Raw genomic sequence first — 25922 nt, 5'->3', positions numbered from 1 at the left:
CGGAGGGTGATTTCTCGCTTTCTGTCTCTCTGGGTCTTTCTGGTGAGCACACTCGTCCTACAGCAAAAACTTCTCCAAATAATAATAATAATAATAAAGACAGCAATCACTAGTACCAGATATCTGCTTTATGGTTCCCCCTCAGCTGTGGGGTTTTCTTTGACCCTGTTCATACCACCTGTGTTTCGTTGTTGTTTTTAAAGAAGAGTGCGTGTGTATGTTTATACTTGATCTTAGCCAAAGGCCGAGAAGCAATTGTATAGATTTATGTATCTTATATATGTAAACTAACTCTAGGAGGAGATGCAAAAACTTGGGAATCATCGTTTGGCTCTATAAAAGGAAAATAAATGGCCAGAAATGTTTTATTTCCTGTCTTTCTGTCATTTTAAAACTTGCTATAATTTTATGTCTTTTTTTTTTAACTTAAGTAAATAAATAAATGCATGACCAGAATCTACCACCGCAGATGCACATGGCTTCTCTTCAAGTGACAGTCCCACATGGTCTCTGGGACACCAGGATCTTTAATGGAGAAGCTGTCCCTGAACTGATAGGGAGACCAACGTGTGGACAAGAATGAAACAGAAAGACCAGAGGCCAAAGGCATCAATTTTCCTTTCCATGTAAAGGTATTTATGCTACTATCCTTAAAACCTTTCAAGAATGACATAATCTATACTCTCAAATCTTTTAGAAAGGGTAGAGAAATCATTCTAGTCAAAAAACCTACTAAGCAAAGATACATTGGGTTGTCAGAAAAGTCATGACATATTTTTTTTCTATGATTTTTAGGCAAAAATGCATCATGACTTTTCCGATAACCCAATATCATTTGTTCCACACTGAAACTGCCCACACCTGTCCACAATTAAGAATCTATCAACTGCCGGTGACATTCTTCATATACCAAGAGATGTAAAGCAAACACCAAGTGTGTCCCTGAGCTCCTACAACTTATTGAACAGATGAGATGCAACATGAATCAGTTACCTGCCTTTAAATGCAAACATGAAATCAGAAATGGAGAAGGAGCTGATAGGGCAATGCCTAGCTTCATGGAGGAGTTAGTCCTAGGTGTTTCTGAGAGATAGGGGAAGGAAAGAAACACTCTCTAAGTAGAGAACAGAGTTGGATGAGGAGGGCTTGGGCAAAATGGGGAAACACAACAATATAAAGGGTCAGAATTCTGAATACAGAGAGCATTTGCCAAACAACGCACACTCCATTTTACAAATAGAAAGGCTGAGGCACACAGATGTTTTGGGTATGGACAATGGATTGTCTTGACCAAAACTAAATTTACAAAATGCAAGGAGAGTTGAGTAGCTACAAATTCCCAGAAGAAGCTCAGGAGCCAAGAATAGAATTCCATACTTTGTCCACCTAAACTTGGAATACAAGCATTTTATTTTGAAAATTATCCAAATATGTCCAGCTAGTGGCATGGGGGCTGAGGCAGCTGGATCCCACATGGTTGACTGCCTGGTTTGAGTTCGGGACCTGGCAACTTGAAAAACATGCCAGGTGTGTGTGCATGCATGCCCAAAATCTCAAAAAAGTAATGGAGGAGAATGGATTGCAACGTGAGATACCCCATGGGGGATGGTTTCTCACTTTCTCTCTCTTTCTCCGGTGAGCACACAAGCCCTGTAGCAAATTTTAAAAATAAATAAATGATCTGAATAAACTTTGTGCCTGGTTTAAAAACTTAAGGTCAAGGGCAGACAAATAAATCAGTAAATCTGGGCAGTTGTAGGCCACCTTACTGTAACTCTACCCTAAACTCACTATTACATAGGTAATTATGAATGAATTGGAGAGGATCCTGTGTGTGTGTTTGTGTGTGTGTGTTTATGTGTGTGATTTTGTGATTTTCCCATTTGGACTTGTTCAACTGAGAGAATTTACCCTTGAGGGTTTAGGTTTTAGTAGCTTTTTAGCTGAGTTCAATAGTTCACTATAATTGCTTTAAGAAAACTGCATAAACATAAATTTGTATTCGCTCAGCAATTAAATTAATGGATTAAGGAATGATTACCCATGTTTCAAAGGGATTAATCCAATGGGATACTTTAAATTGAAAACCCGACTGTGTCTTTAAACTAAGATTTTTTTTTTTTAAATGTAGTTTACAAGAGAATTTTAAAGAAGCCATTTATAGAATAAACCAAGTTGTCGCTGAATGGAAAAGTAATTGCCTTTCTCTGGTGACAAACATAAAATAATTGAGCTGGGGTTTCAATTGCATCTTTCCCTGTTAAACACTCCCCAGCCTGAATAACTCCAAATAACTCCTATGTATGCACATTCTGTTTTCTTGCTTATCCCTGAATTTCTGGGATCACTGAGGAATGAAGTGTAGTGTGGGTTCTCCCAACACTTGCTAAATTTGTCTTTCTTACTCTTTCTCTTTTCTTTCTTTCTTTCTTTTATTTATTTATTTATTTTTGATATATGTCCTAGAATCAGATCATGTAAGAGGAGACAAAATCTAAACATTTAAAATGATTCTTGCAGGTGGAAATATCTAAATTGCTGCCAAAGGCAGTATTTCAGAATACTGGCACTTTTGCCATATTTAACAAGCTAGAATGCTTTCTCAACAGAGATCACGTGGATAACAGACACTTCTGAAACCTGGAAGAATGTGAGGCATTTGGAGCAAATACTGTCATCAATACTTGCCAATTTTAGTTTTTTATTGATAAAGTCAATCTTAACAGTATATATATATATATACACTTTGATTGTCAGAGGACATGTGTGCTCACCAGAGAGACAGAGAGGGAGAAGGAGAGGAAAAACGGCCCCCCCCCCCACCCCCAATGGAGCACAGCCATGCCACAATCCCTTCTCCTCCATCATTTCTCCATCTTACCAGGATCTGGAGCACGCATGAACAAACCTAGCATGTTTTACAAGTTGCCAGGGCCCAGATTCAAATCATGGTTGGCCATGTGGGATCCAGCTCCTTTAACTACTAGGACATGAGGCCAGTTCAAGCTGAATTTACATGGTGAATCCTGACTAGAGGAACTGTGACATGAACCAAACATCAGGCTGGGGAAAAGAGAAAGCCCAACCTGAGTTTCAAACCGCTAGATCTGGGACCCAAACTACGTGAAAGTCCAGTGCTTTAACCACTTTGCCACCTGCTGGCCCCAGAAATAAAATAATTTTTGTTACCACTGTACTCCAAAGCTTTCAAAAAGATACAATGGAATCAATTATTACTATAGTAATGTTCCCAAGAGTATTCAGTATCTATAACCAAATAATCTGGTTTTAAAATATTGTTCATAGGGGCCAGCAGTTGTCACCATTAAAACACTAGACTCCCACATCTCTAGGCTGACCACAGTTCAAGTTCTAGACCCGTTGGCTGGAAACTCATACCAGGAAAAGAAATGTAATACACTATAAAGTTATATGTGATTCAATGTAATATAAACAAGATTATGATGATAAAAAAATAAACAAAAAGCTAATACTAAGTATGTAAGTGTGCCTACCCAAAATCCCAGGAGAAGAATGGAGGAGAAGGGATTGTGGTGTGGCCATCTCTCCTTGAGGGTGATTTCTCACTTTTTCTCTCACTGTCTTTCTCTCTGTTTCTCCCCTCCGGTGAGTACACATGCCCTATGGCAAAAACATTTAAGAAAAATATTGTTCATAACTAGCTTAGGTCTGGCAAACAGGCAGTAACCTGAGAATTGAGTTCCATTTTCAGATCTCCTGCTGACTTGCACGTTTATCAGATGAAAGTTGATATGTTTTTGACTTTGAGATACTTAGTGTGTTATTTGGTAAAATGCTAACTAGAATCAGTAAATTAGACATCAGAATGGCAGGCAATGCAGCATGTGCAGATTATGGAATTCTCAAATTTCAAAACTAACTCTGTCTGGCTTTCTTTGTCAAGGAAACAAAACCAGTTGCTATGGTTTGAATATGTACCCCCAAAATTCAAGTGTTGAACTAGGTGAGCCATTATAATGGGATTAGGAGAGCAGCAACGTAATCTGATTATGGTGTTGAAAGGTAGGGCCTTTTGGAAGAAATTAGGCATCAAGGTGAGGCCCCATGATTGAATCCTAGAGGGTTCATAAGAAGAGGGAATGAGACAGAGAAAAACAGACACAGACAGAAACTTAGTAGAGCTCGCTCTCCTCAGGCTCTTGCCATGTGCTCCATCTTGGGACCCCACCAACAAATAGACTCTCACTAGTCCCAAACTGTGAGCTAAATAAACCTCCATTCTTATAAGTTACCAGTATGCAGATATGTTCAGCTATTTTCAATAAAACAAACTAGAAGAACATACTTGAATTCAGAGCTGATAAAAGAATTGGAAAAGAATATGAGCAACAATTTTATTAGATCTTTAAGTATCAAATTAAGTATTCTATGCCATACAGATATGTGAGAAGTAATATTCCTTAATCTCTTCTCCTTTCCTCATATAAAAACAAATTATGTCATATTGCTATACCATTTCTACTAGAGGAGAAATGACCAGACTAATTGCAGTACAGAAGCATCTAAACCAACCTACCTAGCTTAGTGTTCACAGTGAATTACTCAACCACTCCCTATGCCTATTTTCTGGTTGGTCAAACAGATAGGCTGGACATGATGATCTCTAAGATTTCTTTCTTTTTCGAAATATGTTTACAATCCAACCCTGAAAAGTTGAGAAACTTGACTAATTCAAGAATATCCAAGCTTAAGCCTGTCAACCCTGATTAAAAGGAATGAAATGTTAGGATTCAACTTATAAGAAAAATGGCTTCTGTTGGCATGGTGGTTAAGGGTTGGGTCCTAGACCTGGCAGCTTGCTTTCTTGCTTTCCTATTCTCTCTCTCTCTCTTCCTCCCTCCCTCCTTCCCTCCCTCTCTCTTTCTCTCCCTCCTCTCTAGTCAAATTAAAATAAATGAAATAAATGAATAAATAAATAAAGTTAAAGAAAATGATTTCTTTTAAAAAAAGAGAAAAATGGCTTCACAATCATCAAACACATGTAATTGTTGTCTTGTTTTCCTTGCTAATTGAAAAATCTATTCTTGGCAATTTCTTAGTATGCTGTTAAAATGCCACATTTACCCTAACACTTATACATAAACTTGTGTACTCAAACTGACCAGGCTTGTAAGAACAAAACTACATCGTGTCATTTGTATATCACAAGGTCAGAAGGAAGGAAAATTATGTCAGGGGACAAAAGACCACTTTCCATGCAGCCCTTGTAGGCATTTCCTCTCATTTTATGGGGGATGTGGAGGAAATTCTGATTTAGAGAAGAGACATTTACTATAAGTGTTGGAAATAACAACAGCCAGTGTTCAAACTGTCTGTTTTTACACTGACTACACTTGGTTCAGCTCAAGTGATAAATAATAACACAAACAAGTTTGATCGTGTGAAAACATCCTATTGCTTGATCAATGTCTTGATTATGTGTGATGAATGATGATGGAAGATTAGCATTATTGGTCTCATTTTACAGACTAGGAACATGGGTAAGTGACTTGCTAAGGTTACTGCAGACAACAGACTACAAGCTACGTGTGATCCACTAATCATGGCTCAATGAATGTAGGTTGAATTAAAAGTCAAAATTCTTTCTTGAGCTCTTTCTACTATGTCATTTATTTTAAGGGTAAGGAAATCAAAGAAAAGAAACACAGTCAGTTTTAAAAGAATGAAAGTGGAAACCATTCCTAATGTAATTTCACTGTTATATTAAAACAACAATCCACTTCTGGAGAAAAAAATGTGAAGGCTTTTAACTGATTCTTAGCAACCAAATGGCTCTAGACTATTTGGCCAAGAGGACATAAACTTAAGAAGCACATTCAGATTCGCTTTGGTTTCTGAGATAACACCATAAGCTTTGAAACCTCCTCCTTTGTATTTTTTCAAGGGAAGGAAGTGAAATAAAAAAGAAACAAGTTTTAAGTATTGTTAAGACTTCAAGAAAGGACAACAAAGGGCAGGAAATTTAAAACTAAATCTGAGAATCTGCCCCTAAACTGGGCAATTTTGCTTTTTTTTTTCTCAGAGTACTGTTGGATTAAAAAGTGTGAGGCTGATCTTTGCCTCTCCTGGGCATTACTCATTGTTGTCAGACCTTTAATGTTATTTGTAAGTAAACAGCATGAAGGTCTCTTGTGAAGTCCATAGCAGCACCCTGTACCATGCTACCATCCAATGGGTGAAAAATCAACTCCCTCCACGTCCTAATAACTGTACTAAAGTTGGTGCCTTAGTCTACCTGTGCTGCCATAACAAGATGCCTGAGACTGGGTAATTTAAAAAGAGTAGAAGTTTATTACTCACAGTGCTGGGGGCCAAAAAACCCAAGATCAAGGCACCGGCAGGAATGGTCTAAGGTGCTTGTAAGGTGGTGCCTTTTTACTATGTTCTCTAGAAGGAATGAGCTCTGTGTACTCACATGGTGGAAAGCAGAAGGGCTAAAGGGCCCAGGCTAGTTACCTCCAGGCCTTTCACAAGGAACTAATCTACTCATAACTTAATCACATCCTAAAAGGCCCAACCTCTTAATACCATCACAGTGGGGATTAAGTGTCATCATGAATTTTGGAGAGGACACATTCAAACCATAGCAATTTCGTGAGAAGAAAGAACAGCATCTACACAGTGACATGGTTTGATTGTCAATGGCTGGGAAAAAGTCATGATAGATCCCAGAAATTATTTTAATATGGAAAATGAGAACCACAAGCAAAGTCTTCAAGATACATTCTTCTAACATAGATTTGGGATACAACTGACTCCTGCTATATATGGGGAATGACCACATTGGAATACTGAAATAATATTTAGTACCTAGGATAAGAGTGGAACAAGTATGTTAAATTTTGAAATGTTTCGAATTACCTCTGGCTAGGAAGTCAAATTCCAATGGTCTGTATGTCTTAAGAAGACATTTTATGCAAGTTCCAGTGTGCACCTACCCTTGGCACCTTTGCCCTACTCAAATAATCTTACTCATTAACTCTACCTCATGCTGGAGTGAAAGCCCAGATACGTAAAATGCTGCATGGTCAGAGATGCCTGAGAAAGTATTTGGTGGCTCTATTTCACAGTCTCCAGTCCTCTTAGTCTAATCATTTACCAACACCTGTCGATCTGCAGACTGGCACCATTCCTTGTGCAGGTCAGGGTAAAAATGTGTCTATAAAGGTAACTCTTATTAAGAGAAATAAAAGATGAGTAACCATGGGGAGGAGTGGGGAGGAAGAGAACAGATGACAAGCACACGTAGGACCTTATACCTGTAATCCTCTCCCACTGGAATGTTCTAACCCCAAGTAACTGCCTTCTTCCTCTGACTTTGTTCCAATTGCTGCTCAAATAGCACTTGATCAAAGCGTTCCTTCTGTACAACTCCTTCTAAAAATACAAACACTACCATCACTCTCTGCTCCTCACCTTGCGTTTATTCCCTGACATAGTAGAAACCTGTTTGTGAACTTCTACACAGGGACTGGCTTGGTTCACTGTTGGGACTCCTCGAATCTGGAATATTGGCTGACCCATGGCAGTTGGTTCTCAATAAACACTTGTTTACAACTTTCCTCTTCTCTGCGTCCTCCGAAGCCAAGTTCCCTGTTCTACAGTTCCACCAGAAATCTACCCTTCTGATAAACCCTTCTTATTGTTAACCAATTAATACATATTTGAAGTGGCTGGACAAAGAATAAGGATGTCCTCAGAGAAGAAACTGAACAAGAGGAAAAGGGAAAAAAAAAAAAAAAAGACATGGTGAACCCAGGTACGGAGAGTGTAAACAAGAGTTTAAACAAAGATAAAAAGCTCAAGGTTTAATCAGTCAAAATTAGCAGTAAAAGGAAGTCAGTTTGGAAGTCAAGGAGAGGGTTTCTTTCCTGGGAGGAGCTGGTTCACAAAGGTGGAGAGCCACAGAGCATCCAGGGAAAAGGCCTCTCTCAGACACACTGTTCCGAAGCCAAGGGCACAATCTGCAGTGGTCCAACAGCCACGGCACACGTGGCCTTTAGAAAATGTAAATGTAAATGAGCTACAGTTAAATCAAATCTTCTGTTCTAAATCGCACTAGCCATTTTCGAGTGCTTAAAACCCCCGATGCCCTCGGGAATAGAAATCAGAGTATTTTTATTATCCCAGAAAGTTCCATAGGACAATGCTGGCTAAAGAAATCCCAAATGGCCTGGATTCCTCAGCTTCCAGGGAGATCTGAACACAGAGGCCTCAAGGGACCTGGCAAGCAAAGTGGAGCAGAGCTAGAATAATAATCCCACTGGGAAGGGACTGGCCTACTGGCTTGGATGCTGTTGGTAATTAACGTTCCAGCTTCTTAAGAAATGTGTTTTGTATGACAGGAGAGGCTGTCTGTAACCTCACTGCTGAGGTACGAACAGAGACAATTAGAGACAAGGGTCAAAGTTCCATAGTAAACCCTAAATTCAGTGGCAATAAGCAGAAAGGGCCAAAAGGAGGTTTGCAAGGAGCTGAAAACTGTGAAGGTTCAGCTGGCAGGACTTCTCAAATGCAAATCCCCTTTGCCCAAGATGAAAGGAAAAAAAAAAAAGTAAGGCTCTTCTGACTCAGAAGGTATCAAGTAATTCTTATTAAGCCCCATTTCAATGACTCAAATATAATGCAGAGCCAGACACAGAGATTAAGTTTCTAGTCAAAGTCAATAGAAGCCTAAAGCAAGGAAATGAACATTTTAGAAAAACAAACAAACAAATAAATAACACTGAGGGGTTTTGCTTGTTTTGTTTTTTGTATGTTTGTTTGTTTTTCCCAAGGTTTTGGGGAGAGTTTAAGTCACAGAGTGCCAAATATGGTTGAGTTTCTAGGAGAACATAGCAGAGAGGTGACCAAAGGTAGAATTTATTCAGGGGAAAATCCCGATGCCCTTAGAGAAACTACCTTTGCAGGCCTCTGCTGATGAAAGCTAAACCCAATTAAAAGCATTCCTCCAGGGCAAGTTTTCTCTAAGAGCTGTCTACCTGCCACTTTAACTTGCTTTCACCCAGTATTTCCAGGAGGAGTTTGGTCTGTAAACGCTACCACTCCGTGGCACATAGACCTTCAGCCTATTTTTTCTCCCACAAGACAATACTATTTTTACAGCTCTTTCAAGATTAAAACTAAAAACGCAGATGATAAAAAGGGCTTGGCTGCATCCTCCTACAAGACAGTATTATAATTAGAGTGCATTATGAAAGAGTATGTATAAACATTTGACTATCAGGTTTCCAGGACAAAAACAGCCTATCGTTCCCAAGCACAAGAATGGAGAAGTACAAATAGCGTTCATCTCTCTCGCTAGGATGATAGGTGCTCACACATGACCTGAATGTACCTCTTTGGAAATGGAGGAAAATAGAAATTTTTAAAGATGTGCTATAACTGCCCTGTTCATAATAATAGCCATTACCACTGGGGGTTATTCCAATTTGAGTTAATTGAAATAAAAAATATTAAATACTTAGCTCCTCAGTTATACCTGCCATGTTTTAAGCCTTAAGTGGCTAATGATTACCACCCTGGTCAACTCAAGTAGGAGATGTTTTCATCACAGCAGGAAGTTCTGTTGTACAGTGCTGCTCCCCAAGATGGCTGCATCACTGATCCCAACTTTGTCAGGGAGATTATAAAGTAAAAAAGTTCCCTCAGTCCTGCGTTTCTGGCTAACACTCTTTATAGTGTTGATCCACATCGTCCAGTCATCCCCAACCTCCCCGGTCACAAACCCACTACAATGGCATTAGAAGTAGTAAAATGTATTTCACTGAAGCTCTGCCCAATTAAAACTCAAGATCCCTCAGAACTCCCAAGTAGGACACATAGCTTTGTGATACTTGAAGTGGGGACACGTTGGGAGTACATCTGTGAGTGAGGCCCAGGAAAAAGAAGGCACCCTCTGGAATGAGTGGAATGGTTTCCTTGGTTTGTATCTTTTACACCTTGTTTTGAGGCACCTGCAGGCTACTTGGTGTGACATGAAATCTACACAGAACCCAAAAGATAAGTGGGGGGCTAGTGAAAATTTGGAGACTCTAAAGAACTTCTCCATATATATTTTGAGAGTCATGAAAAGAATAGTTGTTTTAGAAACTGAGCAAGTACTGATGATAGAACCGGGCCCCAGTGGGAGGTCAGAAACAAGACGAGCCTAGGTGCTGACCTGAAGCTCAGGAAGACTGTGGGAGGCCCCTCTTCCCCTTGCTAACTGCAGAAGCATGATACAAACTCCTGGCTCTGCAATGGTTTTATACAAATTTACCAGAGAACTAAGAGCTTGGAGAATTTAAGTCTCAATTCCATGGACTGGCCTTCAGCTACCTCCATCTGAGTAGTTTTCTGATAACCAACCCCTTCCATCAGAAACCCTATGACTCGTTACTTCTGTCAGCCTTCCACAGCATTTCCGCCTCCCAATCAGGTCTGCCAGGTGGACAGTAAGGCTGAGATGAACCTAAGGAGGCCTGACTAGCTCCTGGAAGGTGTTCAGTGCCTTCTCTGCCACCTGTGAGATTATGTGAGTGAGGGAAGAGCCTCCGAGAATGGCCTGGTGTTGCAGCTGCTCATGAGGAGTGGTCTAGGTCTTTTCACATGGCTGACTAGATCTCTAAGTGATTGCTTTTTTTTTTTTTAAAAGAATATTTTATTTAATTTTATTCATTATTATTATTATCACTTAATTTGACCAGAGAGAGAGAGAGAGAGAGAGAGGGAAAGAAATCCACCAGGTCCAGGACTTGAACTGTGGTTGGCCATGTGGGAGTCCAGAGCCTTAACTACCAGGCCACCTGCCGGCCCCATGTAATTGTTTTCTTGAAGCAAGTGGAGGATCATTGACCTGGGCTCATAAGTAGGCAATTGGCCCCCTTTCAGCCCCATATCCACCGTCTACTCCTTTGAAAAGTCATGCTTACTGCCATCTCCAACCAAATCCACAGTGCTCTCTCTCTCTCCTGGTCTTGGTTTTTAACCACTTTTACTGTAAGGCAGCCTTTTAGATGGGCCTGTATTTTCCTCATTCTGCTGGTCAGTTTTTAGAAGTAAAACAAATTTTATCCACCCAGAGTGCTATTGTAAAACCTTGTCATATTTGTTAAACCGGATTTAAAAGGTCAACAGACAGGAGACTTTGACCCTGGTAGGTAGGTAGTGCTTCTTTGTCCTGAGACATCCACTACGTATCTTGACCTCTCTGGTCAAATTCTTCACTTGTAATTTCCTGGGGTTTTAGGCTAGATCTGTGTTTCTCAACCTCATCTGAATCATCTGGGGATCCTTTAAAATAATCAGAATCCCAGGATCCTACCCCTGGGAAAATGAATAAAAACTTCTAAGGGTTTGGCCCAGAATTGGCGCTGTTTTAAAAGCTTCTCAATGATATAATGTGTAGCTAGGGTTGAAAACGTGAATAAGGTTCAGGAAAGGACTTATTCTATATAGAACAGAGAGCTCCATAGGAATTGAGTGGTCAGAGTTAGGGAGCTCGGCAGTACTGGGCAGAGGGGATAGGCCTGCACGTGATGCTTCTCAGTGCTGAGCTGGCTGCTAGGAAAATCATAAACTGCATTATAACAGAACGCTACTCAAAATGCATACAGGTACAGTCAAGCCCAACTCAAATAATTTTCTTATTATGACTCAGAGTAATAATATTTTGGGATGAGGCAGGGATCACAAACATAAACTACCTCAGCACCTTTGGTTTGCCATTGTATAAATCCTCCCTGGAAGACATTTTTAGATGCATTTTTAAGCATAGTTTTACGACTTTCTTATCTTTTTAAAGGATGGAATTCCTTCGCCAATTGTCAAGGGGACAATAAGCTTAAAGGAAGGTCTCTTTGAAAGATCTGAGAAGCAGGTTTCCTGAGAAAGCTGAATTTCTAAAATGTTTTGACCTTACAAAGCAACATGAATAGTGAATTCAATAGTGAATTCAAGACCAACCTGAGAAAGAATATCTACCAAAAAAAGTTAGGAAGGCAAATAATTTATTGGATTGGAGTTAACAGTTGTGGATAATGTTCCTTCATAAAATCCCAATGCTAAGTGGACAACATAAACAAGATAATATTTAAGTCAGTATAACCCTGTAATTTAATAGACTATTACTTTTCTTTTTTGATTCCATTAAACAAATATATATTGACACTATCTATATACCAGATATAAAGGAGTATTTTGAAATGCTCAAAATTCGAGTTTTTGTGTTTTTTTCTTGGCATAATTATATCTGCTTTAACAAGAATCAATATGTAAAAATTACTATTTCTTTTTTAAGTTTGCTACAGGCCAAGTATGCTTGCTAGAGACAAACAAAGACAGAAGTCGGGGAGGAGTGAGAAACTGCCCCCCACCCCAGGAGAACCAACTATTCTTTTTCCACTCTCCTCTTGGAATATGCGACATACACTCATACATGCCTGGAGTGTTTTGTTTTGTTTTGAAAGAGAGCCTTTTTTGGCAATAGGACATATGTGTTTCCTAGAGACAGAGAGAAAGTGAGAAATCACCCTCCGGGGGATGGCCACACCATAATTCCTTCTCCTCTTGGGATTTTAGACGTGCATGCACATGCACCCTTTGTGAGTTTCAAGTCATTGGGTCTGGGGCTCAAACCACAATTGACCATGTGATAGTCCAGTGCCTTAACCACTATACCACCTACTGGCCCCACGGGGTATGTTTTTCAAGTGGCCAGACAGAATTGGGACTCAAACTGGGAAGCCAGCCATGTGGTATCCAGCCACCTTACCCACCATGCCACTTGGCTGGCCCAAAATTACAACTTTTCAAAAGACTATATATAAGGAACATAAATATACATAAAACATTCTTCTAGGATTCTTACTACAGAATCCCTTTTACATAGAAAACATGTAAAAGCATAACATAGCTTGAAGAAAATCTCTGCAATCATAATGTAAATTATTGTTTAATGAACTTTTTCTTTGCTAAAGAAAATCTCCACCGAGAAGGAAGGACCACAAGGATCCTTAGTCCCAACCAGGCCCGTTGGAAAACTCACCATGACGAATACTGGTAGAAAAGAAGAGGAAGAAGGTCCACATCACAGTGTAGAGCTCATTTAAAACCATCTCTACCCCAAATGAAATAAAACGACATCATGGCCCAACTTCTCTTGTTATATTGTGGGGAAGTTTTCATTTATAGAGACCAAGTTGCAGAAAAGCAGGCATATAAATTAGCTTTGCAGGCTGGCAGACTGTCTGCAAATTGAAGTCATTCTTTACAATGTCCTTTGAAAAATATCATAGTCATAAAGGTAGTCTTTGCCACTCCTCAAGGTAAAACTTCTTCCATCTTTTGTTTGTTTGTTTGCTTTATGGGAGGGGGGGTGGGTACATGCACTTTCCAGAAAGATGGGGAGGCAGGAGAGGGGGAGTGAGAAAGTAACCCCCAGGGGGGATGACCATGCTGCCATCCCGTCTCCTCCATTCTCCTTTAGGGATTTTTGGGCACACATTCACACGCACCTGGCACGTTTTTCTTTTTTAATTTTTCTTAGGTTTTTGCCATAGGGTATGTGCACTTGCCAGAGAGAGACAGAGAGAGGGAAAGTTAGAAATCACTCTCCCCCAGAGAGGATGGCCACACCACAATCCCTTCTCCGTCATTCTCTTCTTGGGATTTTTGGGCACACATGAGCCTGGTGAGTTTTCAAGCTGCTGGGTCTATAACTTGAACCATGGTCAGCCATGTGAGAGTCCAGGCCCTTAACCACCACATCACCTGCTGGCTCCTTTGATATGTTTTTCAAGCCACGGGTCCAGATCTCAAATTGCACAGTCTGTCGTGTGGGACCCAAACCCCTTAACCACCACACCACCAGCTGGCCCAAACCTTCCTTTCTATCAAAGCAATTTGACTAAATTACATGTCTTTGTTAGTCATATTCTGACAGTTTTGTTCTCTGTATCTTTATTCACTCATGTTCAAGAAGTTCTGGTAGAGGAATCCCGAGACAATATTTGACACCTCTGTGGTTTTAAGTTGCAGTGCCCTTCCTAGGTAAGATGCCCACATGGCTGATCAAGTGAGGCTCCTTGCAGCTCTGGTGAAGAGAAAAATCACAGGCCTGGAGCAACTGGCCTCACCTTTTATAAATGGCAGCATGACATAACTCTCAAAAAGCCAGACCACGTGGTGTTTAAAAGAGAAGCTATGCCCACAAGAAAAGGGGAAAAGAAAAATGACTCATTCCTCATTTGAACTCAAGTAAAACTGGGGGGACAAAACCCACAAAGAAGCATATCTTGAAAGAATAAATTCTCTCCTCCTAAACATGGCTCCTAATTTACAAGGCAACAACAAGGCTTTGATGTCAACCCCTTCCAGTGACTCCTCTACAATTAGCTAGGAAAATATAAAAATACCGTGCAGCCAGAGATTTTTCTCTGAGATTTACTTATAAGTGAAACAGTGAGGAAGCACAATGATTCACAATGGTAAAATGAAGAAAAGATAAATTCTTGATACTTTACAATGTGTCAGTGGGTGAGTGGTCCTATTACAGCCTGGGCAGATGGCTTCATCTTTCTGGGCCTCAATGTCCACATCTGTAAAACAGCATAATTACACCCATCTCAAAGAACTGTTTCCAAGGGCTAATACCACATGCAAGAGAAACTGTTTTGCAAACAATAAAGCACTCTATTAAAGGAAGGGATTATGAAAGGATTATTATAACCAGACGTGGTCTATGTATTTTCTTCAAAGTTCTCATACTAGACTTTCTTTTCTTTTTTAAAGATTTTTAAAAATAATTATTTTATTTAACTTTATTTATTATTATTTTCCAGTTTGATCAGATGGGAGGGGTGGGGGAGGAGAGTAAGAAAGCAAGCCACCAGGTCCAGGACTTGAACTGTGGTCAGCCATGTGGGAGTCCAGTGCCTTTAACCACCATGCCACCTGCCAGTCCCTAGACTTAATCTTCTTTTTGGTGGTCTTTCACCCACAAGTCTCAATGATAGTAAAATTATTCACAGTATTTCTCTTTTCTGTTTTCCTGGCACTAGCTGTTTTTGTTTTGTTTTGTTTATTGAATCTGTCTGCCCAAATAGGCAAACAACCATTTTCTTGCCTTTGTCCCTTATAATATTCCTTTAACAGCTATTTTAACAGTGAAAGACATTTTATATGTTCCCAAGAGATATGCAGTTAAGAGGGTTGTGGGCAGAGACATTCACTAAAATCAGGACCTTCCACTGCACTACTGGTCACCCCCAACAAAGAGCTCACAGCCTGTGGTGAACTGGGGTTTAAGCGGCTGCTTTCTATCAACACAATCATCAACCTCCCACTCTGATCCTTTTATTTTCTTGTAACTTCAAGACATTTCAATTTAGAGTGCTGAAGAGCCAAGTGAGCTGCCAGGATCATCTTGCGTCACATGGGAAGATGATTTAAGAGGTTGACACCAGATCAAACTTTCCCAAGCTTTTTTTTATTTTGGCCACGCTGCAATCCCTTCTTCTCTATTCTCCTTCTGGGATTCCAGCATACACACATACGTATCTGGAATGACTTTCAAGCTGCTGAGTCTGGGATTCAAACTATGCTTGGCCATGTAGGAGTCCAATGTCTTAAACATCATGCCACTTGCTGGCCCCCTCTCCCAAGTTTTTAAGGAGTTCACTCTAAATACTCTCCTGAAGGTAAATTTTATTAAAGTTCTAATCATAATCAAAACAGTACATTGTATCAGAGGACTAGTATTGTTTTTCCCTTCCTTTCTCAGAACTTCTTAAAGATGAATATCTGAAGAAAGATAAAGAGACGAACAAAATAGTTTGGGCTGGCAAAATAGGACTTAAACAGACACTTACAGTTTAGCTAAGTTTTTTTAAATTTCTTTTTAAAAGAATTATTTTATTTAACTTTATTTATTTATTTGTTTTAATTGACCAGAGAGGGAAAGTGAGAAAGCAAGCCAAGCTGCCAGGTCTGGGACTTGAACCACGGTTGGCCATGTGGGAGTCCAGCGCCATTCACCACCATGCCACCTGCCATCCCCACTAAGTTATTTTTATATAAAAGAAGTTCTATTTTTGGGAGCAGTAAAGCCAATAGACCCAGTTCACAGTGGGTACAGGTTATTGTTAGGGGCAATAGTTATTTAAGAAGTTAACACTGAACTATTAAGTAACTTCATTCCTTCCTATGATTTGAAGACAGTATAGATATCTCATTAATAAACTGGTAACAAGCAACACTGAGTTTGTGAAACTGCTTTGTAAAATGCTGAATAAATAAATTTCTGTGATCACATAATTGTTACAAACATCCTCATTCCCACATCATTAAAACCTTGAAAGACACGTTTTTGACAGTTTTGAAAGCTAATCTATGCATGCCAAATGAAAAGTTACATTTCAACCATTTCCACTAAGTGCCACAGAATATTAAGACTTAAGAATATTAAAATTCTCAGTTCATTTCTTTTAGCGCCATAGACAGAGCAGGTAGGACATGAGGTGTTAGGAAGTCGGTGGCCTTTCCATAGAGAAAGGGTTTCGCAGGTGACGATTGGACTGAAGGGAGGCGGGAGACGGAGGTGGAAGCTCTCCTTGCACCAGTGCTCCCGATGCCTAGACGGGTGTTTATTCAGGGCAGCTCTGCCTGGAGTCGATGGAGACTACGGTAGAGAAGAAGGCCTTCTAGACCTTCCTTGGTAGACCCACTCCTATTAAGTCATCATCTAAGGAACGCTTCTTACTTAAGTCTCCTTGGCCTGTGACTTTTTTTGTTTGTTTTTCAAGAGATTTTTGCTATAGGGTGTGTGGGTTCTCCAAAGGAAGAGAGAGAAAGCGAAAAAATCTCCTCCCAGAGAGGATGCAATCCCATTGCAATCCCTTCACCTCCATTCTCCTCTCAGGATTTTGGGCATGCACACACGCACACATGCCCAGCATGATTTTTAAGCCAGCGGGTTCAGGACTTGAACCGTGGTCAACTATGTGGAAATCCAACAATGTAACCACTATACCATCTGCTGGGTCTGGCATGTGACATTTTAACAGAGCCTTCCACAAAGTGCAACAGAGCTCAGCTTCACAGTATGGGATCCTTGCCCTCAAGCAGGTAGAATGGTGTCTCCACGCACTCTCCAATGACCAAAACCCCTTCAGGCACCCCTTCTCTAACAACCCCAATGACTGGAGATAACCGATGAGTCATAATAAGGAAGGACAGGAGTGGCGACAAAATGATCCTGACTCAGATGGGATGATTTACTTTATGATTTCTCCTGGCTTCTATAGTCATAATGTGTCGGGCCCTCTACAAAAGATTCACACACGAGAGAATAAATGAATCAAAGGCAGTTGTAATAAATGGAAAAATAACAGCTCTTAACACCCACACCTCACAGCTCTCCAAATTCACAGAAACTAAAGAACGCAGACAGACCAAACCTCCACTGTAAAAAGCAACGTACACAAAGTGGATGGTTGAAGATTTCCACGTCTCTTAACTGTCAAACGATACCTCAGGTGGCTACAAACAACAAAGCCACTGATCAAACCTGGCAATGAGAAGATCAACCTAGGGGGAGAAAATCACCACCCCTAGTCTTAGGTCTACAGAGCACTCACCCTATGACCCCTTAAAAGCAGTGAATTTTAGGGACCACCAGTTAGGCAATGGTTATGTCGCTGGGAGGTGATTTCTCGCTTTCTGTTTCTTTGTCTCCCTCTGTCTTTCTGGCGAGCGCATACCCTATAGCAAAAACCTCTCAAAATAAGAAAAAAATTATGTCTGGGGGTGATTTTACTGAGGGCTACACATGTATATTGATGAGAGAAGAGACAAAAGAACAGAAATCCACTTAGGAGATTTTTACAGATAATGGGAAATAAGAGTTCAGCTTTGTATTATGAAGGCATAATTTAAGAGGAAAAAATGGAACCACGTGTATTTCATGTAACTAGATTCCTGTAGTATCTAAATATCCGATTAAGAAATTCTCAGTATTAAGAGTTAAGCTATTTTAATGAATAAGTTGGCATTTGACTCAAGAGGAAGCAACAAGCAATACGGGTTGCAATGGAAAGTTTTTTTTTTTTTTTTTTTTTTTTGGTCAAGTATAGTGCAGATGTCAAAGGCAAAAAAAAAAAAAAATGTCAAGGGATCAGCAGGTGGCGTAGTGGTTAAGGGTGCTGGACTCCCACACAGGCAACCATGGTCGCATACCCTGACCTGGCAGCCTGCTTTCTCACTTTCCCCTCTCTCTCTCTCTCTCTCTGGTCAAAATAAATAAATAAATAAAAGTTAAATAAAAGTTAATTATTTGAAAAAAAGTGAAAAATAAAATTATTTGGGAAAATCAGAAATTACCTGTGAAAACTGGTTATTGTGCCCACTATGTTAATACCGAAGGACATTAGTAATTGACAGCCACCTGTAATTCCACAAGACAAAAGTAGTCAAGGTGAAAACAAAGCTGCCTTACGTCAAACACAAAATCCAATCAATGAAAAAGCCTACAACGGCACTCTCAGAACAATCTAAAAGAAATATTGAGAAAGTCAAGAAACACGTATTGAGTCATAACTGGACATCGACCAAGTAAGTTTTTCAAGACAAAAGAGGAGCATTTAAAAAAAATGGTGAGGAATAGAATCACTTCCTGAAAAACCTGTCATTAACGCCTTGATTTATTGGGCACATTCCTTGCATAGAGCAGAGTACTACATATTTAAGAAATGCCAAGGTATCATAGCTGCAGAATTAATTAAGCCCTATGTGTGTCTAGGTGTTCTGTGAATAAATGCCTAATGAGGTAAACGTGATTAATGCTGGAAATTTGTCACAGAAATGGATCATTGGGTTCTACAGTTTGTGGGCAAGGGACATTTTGTGGAGGAGAGTACCGTTAAGGATGCATTGGGAAAACAGACTGGTTAAAGTGGACTCACCAAATTAACTCGCAATCAATGTCCTATCCCTCCTGCCAGTCTTCCTGTACTCCTTATAGACAGTTAAAATGGGCCTCTGAGGTTACGTGAAGCAAAAGACTCTCATAAAACTAAGCCCAACTCTTCCTTGAATTCTCCTCTTTCCCACTGACAGAAATACACCTGGTGTGATGCACTAAAATCATTTGACTCCTCCTTAGAAAATATTTTCATGTTATTAGAGCAATGTTTCTCAAACTGCAGCGTGTATACACATCACCTGAAAATGGTGTTAAAATGGGAACCAGCAGTTAGCGTAATGGCTATGTCGCTGGACTCCCACGTAGTCAACCGCGGTTCGTGTCCCGGACCCGGTGGCTTAAAACTCACGCCGGGCGCGTGTGCGTGCGTGCCCAAGATCCCGAGAGGAGAATGGAGGAGAAGGGATTGCGGCGTGACCATCCCCCCTGGGGGGTGATTTCTCGCTTTCTGTCTCTATGTCTCTCTCTGTCTGTCTGGCGAGCGCACGCGCCCTACAGTGAAAATCTCTCAAAAAAAAAAAATGGTGTTAAAATGCAGAATGATTGCAACAGGTTTGGGGAGGGACCCAAGATTCTGCATTTCCAATTCTCAGTGCTGCTGATTCTACTGGGCCAAGACCATCCCATGACCAGCAAGAGATTAGCACATTTTTTAAATAATTGTTTTATTCGATTTTATTTATTTATGTATCTATTTATTTTTCAATTTGACCAGAGAGGGATAGAGTGAGAGAGACAGAAAGAGAAAGGAAAAGTGAGAAAGCAAAGTGCCAGGTTTGGGACTTGAACCATGACTGGCCAAGTGGGAATCACAATGCCCTTAACCACCACCCCACCTGCCGGCCCCACACATCTTTAGTTGCTGTTACCAGGAGATCTTTTTCAGAATCAGAATGCTTGAGCTCAAGATTTGGGCCTTGATGCAAATTCTAACTCATGAAATGGGGATATTCAGAGAAGAAAGAGGCTCTTGAGGAAGTGAGAATTTCAAACAAGCAAGGTTGAGGCCCGAGGTGATGGAACACAGGAGACAGCAGCAAAGGAAAACACTGGTCTTTTGCTCTTTAGAAGAAATAAGTAGGTGATCAGAGTAACTATGCAAAATATGAGAAGAGAAATTTATTCTAATAGTAGAAATTATACAAATAAGTGTGCCCACGATGAGTTGAGGTTGTTAGAAAATGTTCTATAGCAGTGCCATTCTGAATGATGAATACCAATTAAGTCACTCTGCGTTATTTTTGACTTTTTGTCACTTACATATGAAAGACAGATGATATGTGGTCTTTCCTTTTGCCCAATATTATAGTTTTAGAGAATCAAACATAAAGGCGATAGGTAATAACAAGATAGTCACTCAAAGCAAGAGTTAAAAGATTCCTAGTCTCTGCTGACGAGTGTCTGCAAACTTCCAGAAATGCATTGATGGGACTCAGTAGCTACTCCCTGGCCTAAAACGGCAGTCTGAAAACTGCTAATCTCTAGCAAATTCTGCCTTTTCTGAGCATATTTTAAGAAAACTGGTGGAGAAATCTTTGAAAGGCAACAGAACACTAATTATATCCAGACAAGTTTCCTTTTTTTCCCCCAAAACACATAGAAGTTCCTTTAGGTTTTTACTTTTTCTAGACATAGCAAAGCATTTCATAATTTTCTGCCCTAGGAAAAACCTCATAGACTTTTTTTTTTTTTCCAATTGGAAGAAAAAGGAGAATAAAAACACCACAATTAACCAAAGAGAAATGATTTTAAGACCCAAACCCAGTAAGCCTCTTCAGCATGGAGTTTTAACTGAGGTAAACATGCTATTTAGTCAAGGTTTCTTTTTCTTTGTTGTTAACTAGTAGGCATCTCCAGCAAACTCCAAGTAGATGTTTGTGCTATTGGTCCGTTTTGACCTACTGCAATTTTTTGGTGGTTTTCTAGTTTGATTAGTTAAGAATTATGTAAATGTTTTCTAAGTCAACCTCCATGCTTTCAAACTCTTATTAACGTAAAGAACGAAACTTTTTAGAAGAGAAAAATTAGGAAAATTTTATCTAGTCCAACTCCTGTCATTGTACATAGGAGAAAAATGAAAGCCAGTAGGGTCAGAGGACTTCCCCTGGTCACCCACCCACCTATTTTCAATATCTTTTCTACTTGGCATGGGGCTCTAAAGTGGGAAAATGATGAAGGGGTTTGCTGAACTTGGGGTAAAATTTTTGGTCTGGTGACATAACAATGAAGATTTCAGTCTCTGTTTGCAATGAGGCAGACAGAGGAAGAATCATTTTAAAATTTATTTTCTAAGACAACAGTCAAATCCTACCATTAAGTATAGACTCTGACCTTGTGGAAATTGAAGCTTGCAAATTTTAGGGGTGCTCTTTAAGAAAAAGGATGCAAAATTAGAATAAAGATTTAGGTATAAAAATAAATAGTTATTTAGCTTTAAAATGGCATGCAAATTATAAATTACAAAAAGTTACAAATGCCACGCATATAAAATTTAAAGGAAAACAAGTATTTTTGTTAATCAATGACTTGACACATCTCTGAAATATCTTTCTTACATTTTTTTTTTTGGTTGCTTGCTCTTTGATGATCTATTCTCATAATATTTTGCAGTCTTCTCTATTGAGAGAATAGAAAAATAATTCGGTCTTTTCTCTAGAACCCTTGATCAGAATTTATAATTTATTCTTAAGTAATGAGGACGTTTCTTTCAGCTTCATGATTCATTACCAGTAAAGTCATACACATTTTTGGACTGTCTCCAAATTTGGGAAAACTTCTATAAACTTTCTTTCATAGGTGAGCTGTAAGATTCAGGGCATTGCATAATTTCTTAAATATTGTTTGACTTAATAACATTTGTTAACCTTATTGCCAGGATCTTCCCAAGAGCCAGGAGACGGGTTTATACTGGGGAAAAGCCTTAAAAGTTAGGATCTGCGCACTTCTGGTAAACCTACTTGAGCCTACCATATCCCCAATGTATTTGAGGCATCCTCAATTCCTCCAATCCTTCCTAATAAAGTACCTGTTTCACTCTGAATACTTAATCTCCCTGATGGTATAAGTGTTCCATGATTCATCTGAGACAATGTCACTTGATGTATGTATTTCATTTTCCCATTAGGGTCATAAGACAGGCATGATGTTTGACTACTTGGTGTATATAAACCAACTGTTTTTTTTTTTTTTAATTTCACCAAGGAAATGAAAAGATATAACATATAAATAATGCTAAAACACTAGAAAAATACTGATTATTATAATAATTTCTCCAATCCCCTAAAAAAATCTTCCAATGCTCAAGCTATCATGGACAAATGGTTAAAACCAATTGAGGCAGCCTAGTCTCAGTACAAATAATGATTACGGGTCTAGAACCTCAAACCAGACTACCTTGGTTCCAACCCTTACATAACCATTTGCTCCCTGGGTGGCCTCAGGCAAATTTCTTCATCTCTGGAGGCCCTATAATGAGCACTACGACACCTACCTCAGAGAGTTGTTTCAAGAGCTAAATAACAAGGGCTCTGAAAGATCGAGGTCAAAGTATGATTTGTACCACCATTACTGGGAACTGTGTCCATGAAGTCTCCTGAGTAAAACTGCAGGGGGTGTAAGGCTAATTCCATTTCCCTACTTAGAAAAGTTCTGCAGAATTTGGGGGTGATAGGCACTCATCCACAAAGCAGCAGTGAGTATCTGCCCACAGTCAACGAATTCTTTATAATAATTAGACTGTAAGAAATAAGGAACTTGTGGCCTATACTGAAAATATGCACCTACCCCAAAACATGCCTTCAGCTGTTTCTTTGGCCAAATCATTAGTTCTCTAAAATGCATAGTTGTGACAATCCTACAGCTTTTACAGCACCCAAGAGCTATTTTACTCTCAAAGCTGTCCTAATATCTTTGCTTTCTTTAAAGAGGCTTCAAAAGGTCCTGGATCACTCCAATAAAATATTTACAATAGTAGAAGAAAAAATTCAGATAAGCTTTGCCCTGCTCTAGTGATCTTAATACACAGAGGACATGCAACTAAGGCACTGAGAAATCTAAAAAGATTATATAAGTGAAACAGTAGATAAGCCAAGTCAAACGAACAGAGCTAAAGTTCCCCTCAAAAAAAAAACCACAAACTATACAAAACTGAATGTCCCAAAGCAAATACAACACTATGATTCTAAGCAAACTCTTAGTCTTTTCAGGATTAAGATGATCAAATGAACAAAAACGAATTTCTACCCAATACCTAGGCAAAGCAAGTGTTTCTAATGCCTGTTCCACCCCTGGCACAGGACAAGGGTACAAATAGAGGCCCATATACTATAAGTCAGAATATATAAAGTTACACCTCAAGCTAGCAAACTGCTCAATGAAATTAGTTTTATCCTTCTACCTGTCTGACAAGTATTATCTTTCCCATATTTGGAAGACCAGATACAACTTTAAAATTCTTAGGACATCAAAGTTCCTCCTTAGAAATGAATGATATGAGGACAAGCAGATGGCATCATGGTAACATCATGTAGTTGACTGCAGTTCAAATCCTGAACCCGGCAGCTTAAAACTCATGCTGGGTGCCTGTGTGTACATGCCCAAAATCCCAAGAGAAGAATGGAGGAGAAGGAATTGTGGCATGGCTATCCCCCCAGGGGGTGTGTTCTTATTTTCTGTCTCTCTGGCAAGTGCATGCACCCTATAGCAAAACTCTCTCTTAAAAATAAATAGCGACCAGCAGATAGCGTAATGGCTATGGCATTGGGCTCCCATGTAGTCAACCGCGGTTCGTGTCCCGGACCCAGTGGCTTAAAACTCACACTGGGCACGTGTGCATGCGTGCCCAAGATCCCGAGAGGAGAAAGGAGAAGGGATTGCGGCGTGGCCATTCCCCCTGGAGGGTGATTTCTCGCTTTCTGTCTCTCTGTCTCTGTCTGCCTGGCGAGCGCACGCACCCTATAGCAAAACCTTCTCCAAAAATAAATAAATAAATAAAATAAAAGATATTTAAAGAAAGAAAGAAAGAAAGAAAGAAAGAAAGAAAGAAAGAAAGAAAGAAAGAAAGAAAGAAAGAAAGAAAGAAAGAAAGAAAGAAATGATAAGGGGAGACACCAAGCCAAGCTCTGGTCAACAATGTGATTTCCTCTTCCACTGCCTGCTCCATCCTGTGTCAAGATGGATGTTGAGAAATGTGTAGGTGTAGCCAAGGCTTACTCCCACCACCACCACACGCATACACACACACACACACACACACACGGCTGTCCCTTAGCTACCCCTTAGGCAGAAGGTACCTAACCAATGACAATGAAGGCCATCAGGAAAAGGGACCTAAGGTTCTTTGCAGACAGCAGATGCCAGGTCAGAACCACCTGAGAAGGGAAATGTGGGTTTCCAGGTACCCCAAATATGTTCTAAACCAGAGGAGAGGGGAGGAATGAGGAGGCCTGAGTCTCCTCAACCCAAGGCCATGGGCTTCACTAGAGAACAATTAGAGAAACGCCCCCTCTAAAGGATAGGGAAGGGGCTTCTGCTCAAATACTAGGCCTACATTTTACTTGGAGAGCTGAAACAATTTGAAGGGAAATATTCCATCAGAAAAAAAATAGAGGAAAGAAAAAAAAAAAAAAAGAGCTGCCTGTCTTGACCTTTCCCAGATAGAATCTGGGCAGTCAAAGGCACTTGCCCTGAAGCAAAATCCCTTCTAATGATTTATTGCTTCAACCCTATAAACAAAACACAGATGCTAGGGAACCCCTAAAAACCTACGCAGGAGGTCCTAGGCTGACTAATTTTACCACACCCAAAGGGACAGTTGTTCCACGCTGGGTGCCAAGAATTAAAAAGCTGATCCCAGCAAATAAAAGGTGGAAACCATCCAGAGTAATGGGTGAGGAGGAGAATTTCAAGCACTTACAAGTTTTCAAATTAGCAGCCCTCAAAAATCAAACTGCCCTCGTCTCCACTCTGTCAGATAAATCCTGCTCCTGTCCTCACTAGCAGTTATTATCCACGTGATGGTCCTATAAGCTCAGATTTGGGGGTTTACGACACACATCTTGAAGACAGTGCATGTCCAGGGCAGGCAGGTGACATGGTAGAGGAGAGCACTGGACTCCCACATGGCCGATGACGGTTCGCGTCCCAGACCTGGCAGCTTACTTTATCGCTTTCTCTCTCTCTCTGTCCTGCTCTGGTCAAATTAAAATAAATAAAGTTAAATAAACTAATTCCTTTTAAAAAATAAAAAAAGAACAGTGCATAGCCAACTGTCACCCATTGTGGGTCCCTCCACCACCACCACCACCAAGCCATCATCGGAGGGAGAACTGTGTGTGTGGTTTCACTGTGCAGAGTAGCCTAACCTAGCTTGATTTTCTCTGGTACAAAGACAGTCAGGAGGGAGGCAGATCACGCAAGCAAAGCAAATCAATTAAATCAGGAGCGCTAAAGTGGCGACACTACATAGCAAGTTTCCCCTTTCTCAGGTATGATGTCCCTTTATCCCCTTCCTGCTTCTTTCCCCCCCCCCCCCCCCCCCGCCCCCCACACACACTATGACAAAGAGCCTAGCAGAAAGCAACGGCGCAAGCCTAGAACACACACACATATACACAAGCAAACCTGAAGTGGCCTTGAGCAGGCCCCTTCTTTCCATTTATAAATGAAGAGAATAAAGCGTATCTTGCAGGCTTCTTCTTAAGATTAAATTGAAGAAGTGATGTCCAGAGGCTGGCTCCAGAGGCTCTCAAACGTTCTCCTGTTCTCCCTTCTCCCTAATTCTCCTGGCGATGAGCCAATCTGCCTGCATAGCATTCCAGACCCTACTGACATGCCACAGGAAGAAATGGAATCATCATCATCTTGCATCCGTCAGAAGCAACAACTACCTGGAGGGCAAAATATTACAAGGCCAGCAGGA

General features: G+C 40.2%; 1 protein-coding gene across 3 annotated transcripts in view; it reads right to left on the bottom strand.

The window, feature by feature from the left end:
- The window catches only part of TGFBR2 (transforming growth factor beta receptor 2), a 147606-nt gene that overhangs the window by 63550 nt on the left and 58134 nt on the right, over window positions 1–25922 (bottom strand). For 2 of the 3 annotated variants that reach the window (XM_027775945.1, XM_006158954.3), the window contains one exon: window positions 14547–14621. The exons of the other annotated variant lie outside the window; for it this stretch is intronic. Coding sequence is in view for 1 of the 2 variants with exons in the window: in XM_006158954.3 (XP_006159016.1) it covers window positions 14547–14621 (75 nt within the window). In the remaining variant the exon portion in view is untranslated. The remainder of the gene's footprint in view (window positions 1–14546; window positions 14622–25922) is intronic. 3 annotated transcript variants of the gene reach the window in all.

This window comes from Tupaia chinensis, unplaced genomic scaffold (assembly GCF_000334495.1).
Source record: "Tupaia chinensis unplaced genomic scaffold, TupChi_1.0 Scaffold000617_2, whole genome shotgun sequence".
NCBI lineage: Eukaryota > Metazoa > Chordata > Mammalia > Scandentia > Tupaiidae > Tupaia > Tupaia belangeri.
The sequence above is the reverse complement of the archived record's forward strand: the minus strand, read 5'-3'. Positions and strand labels throughout refer to the sequence as shown.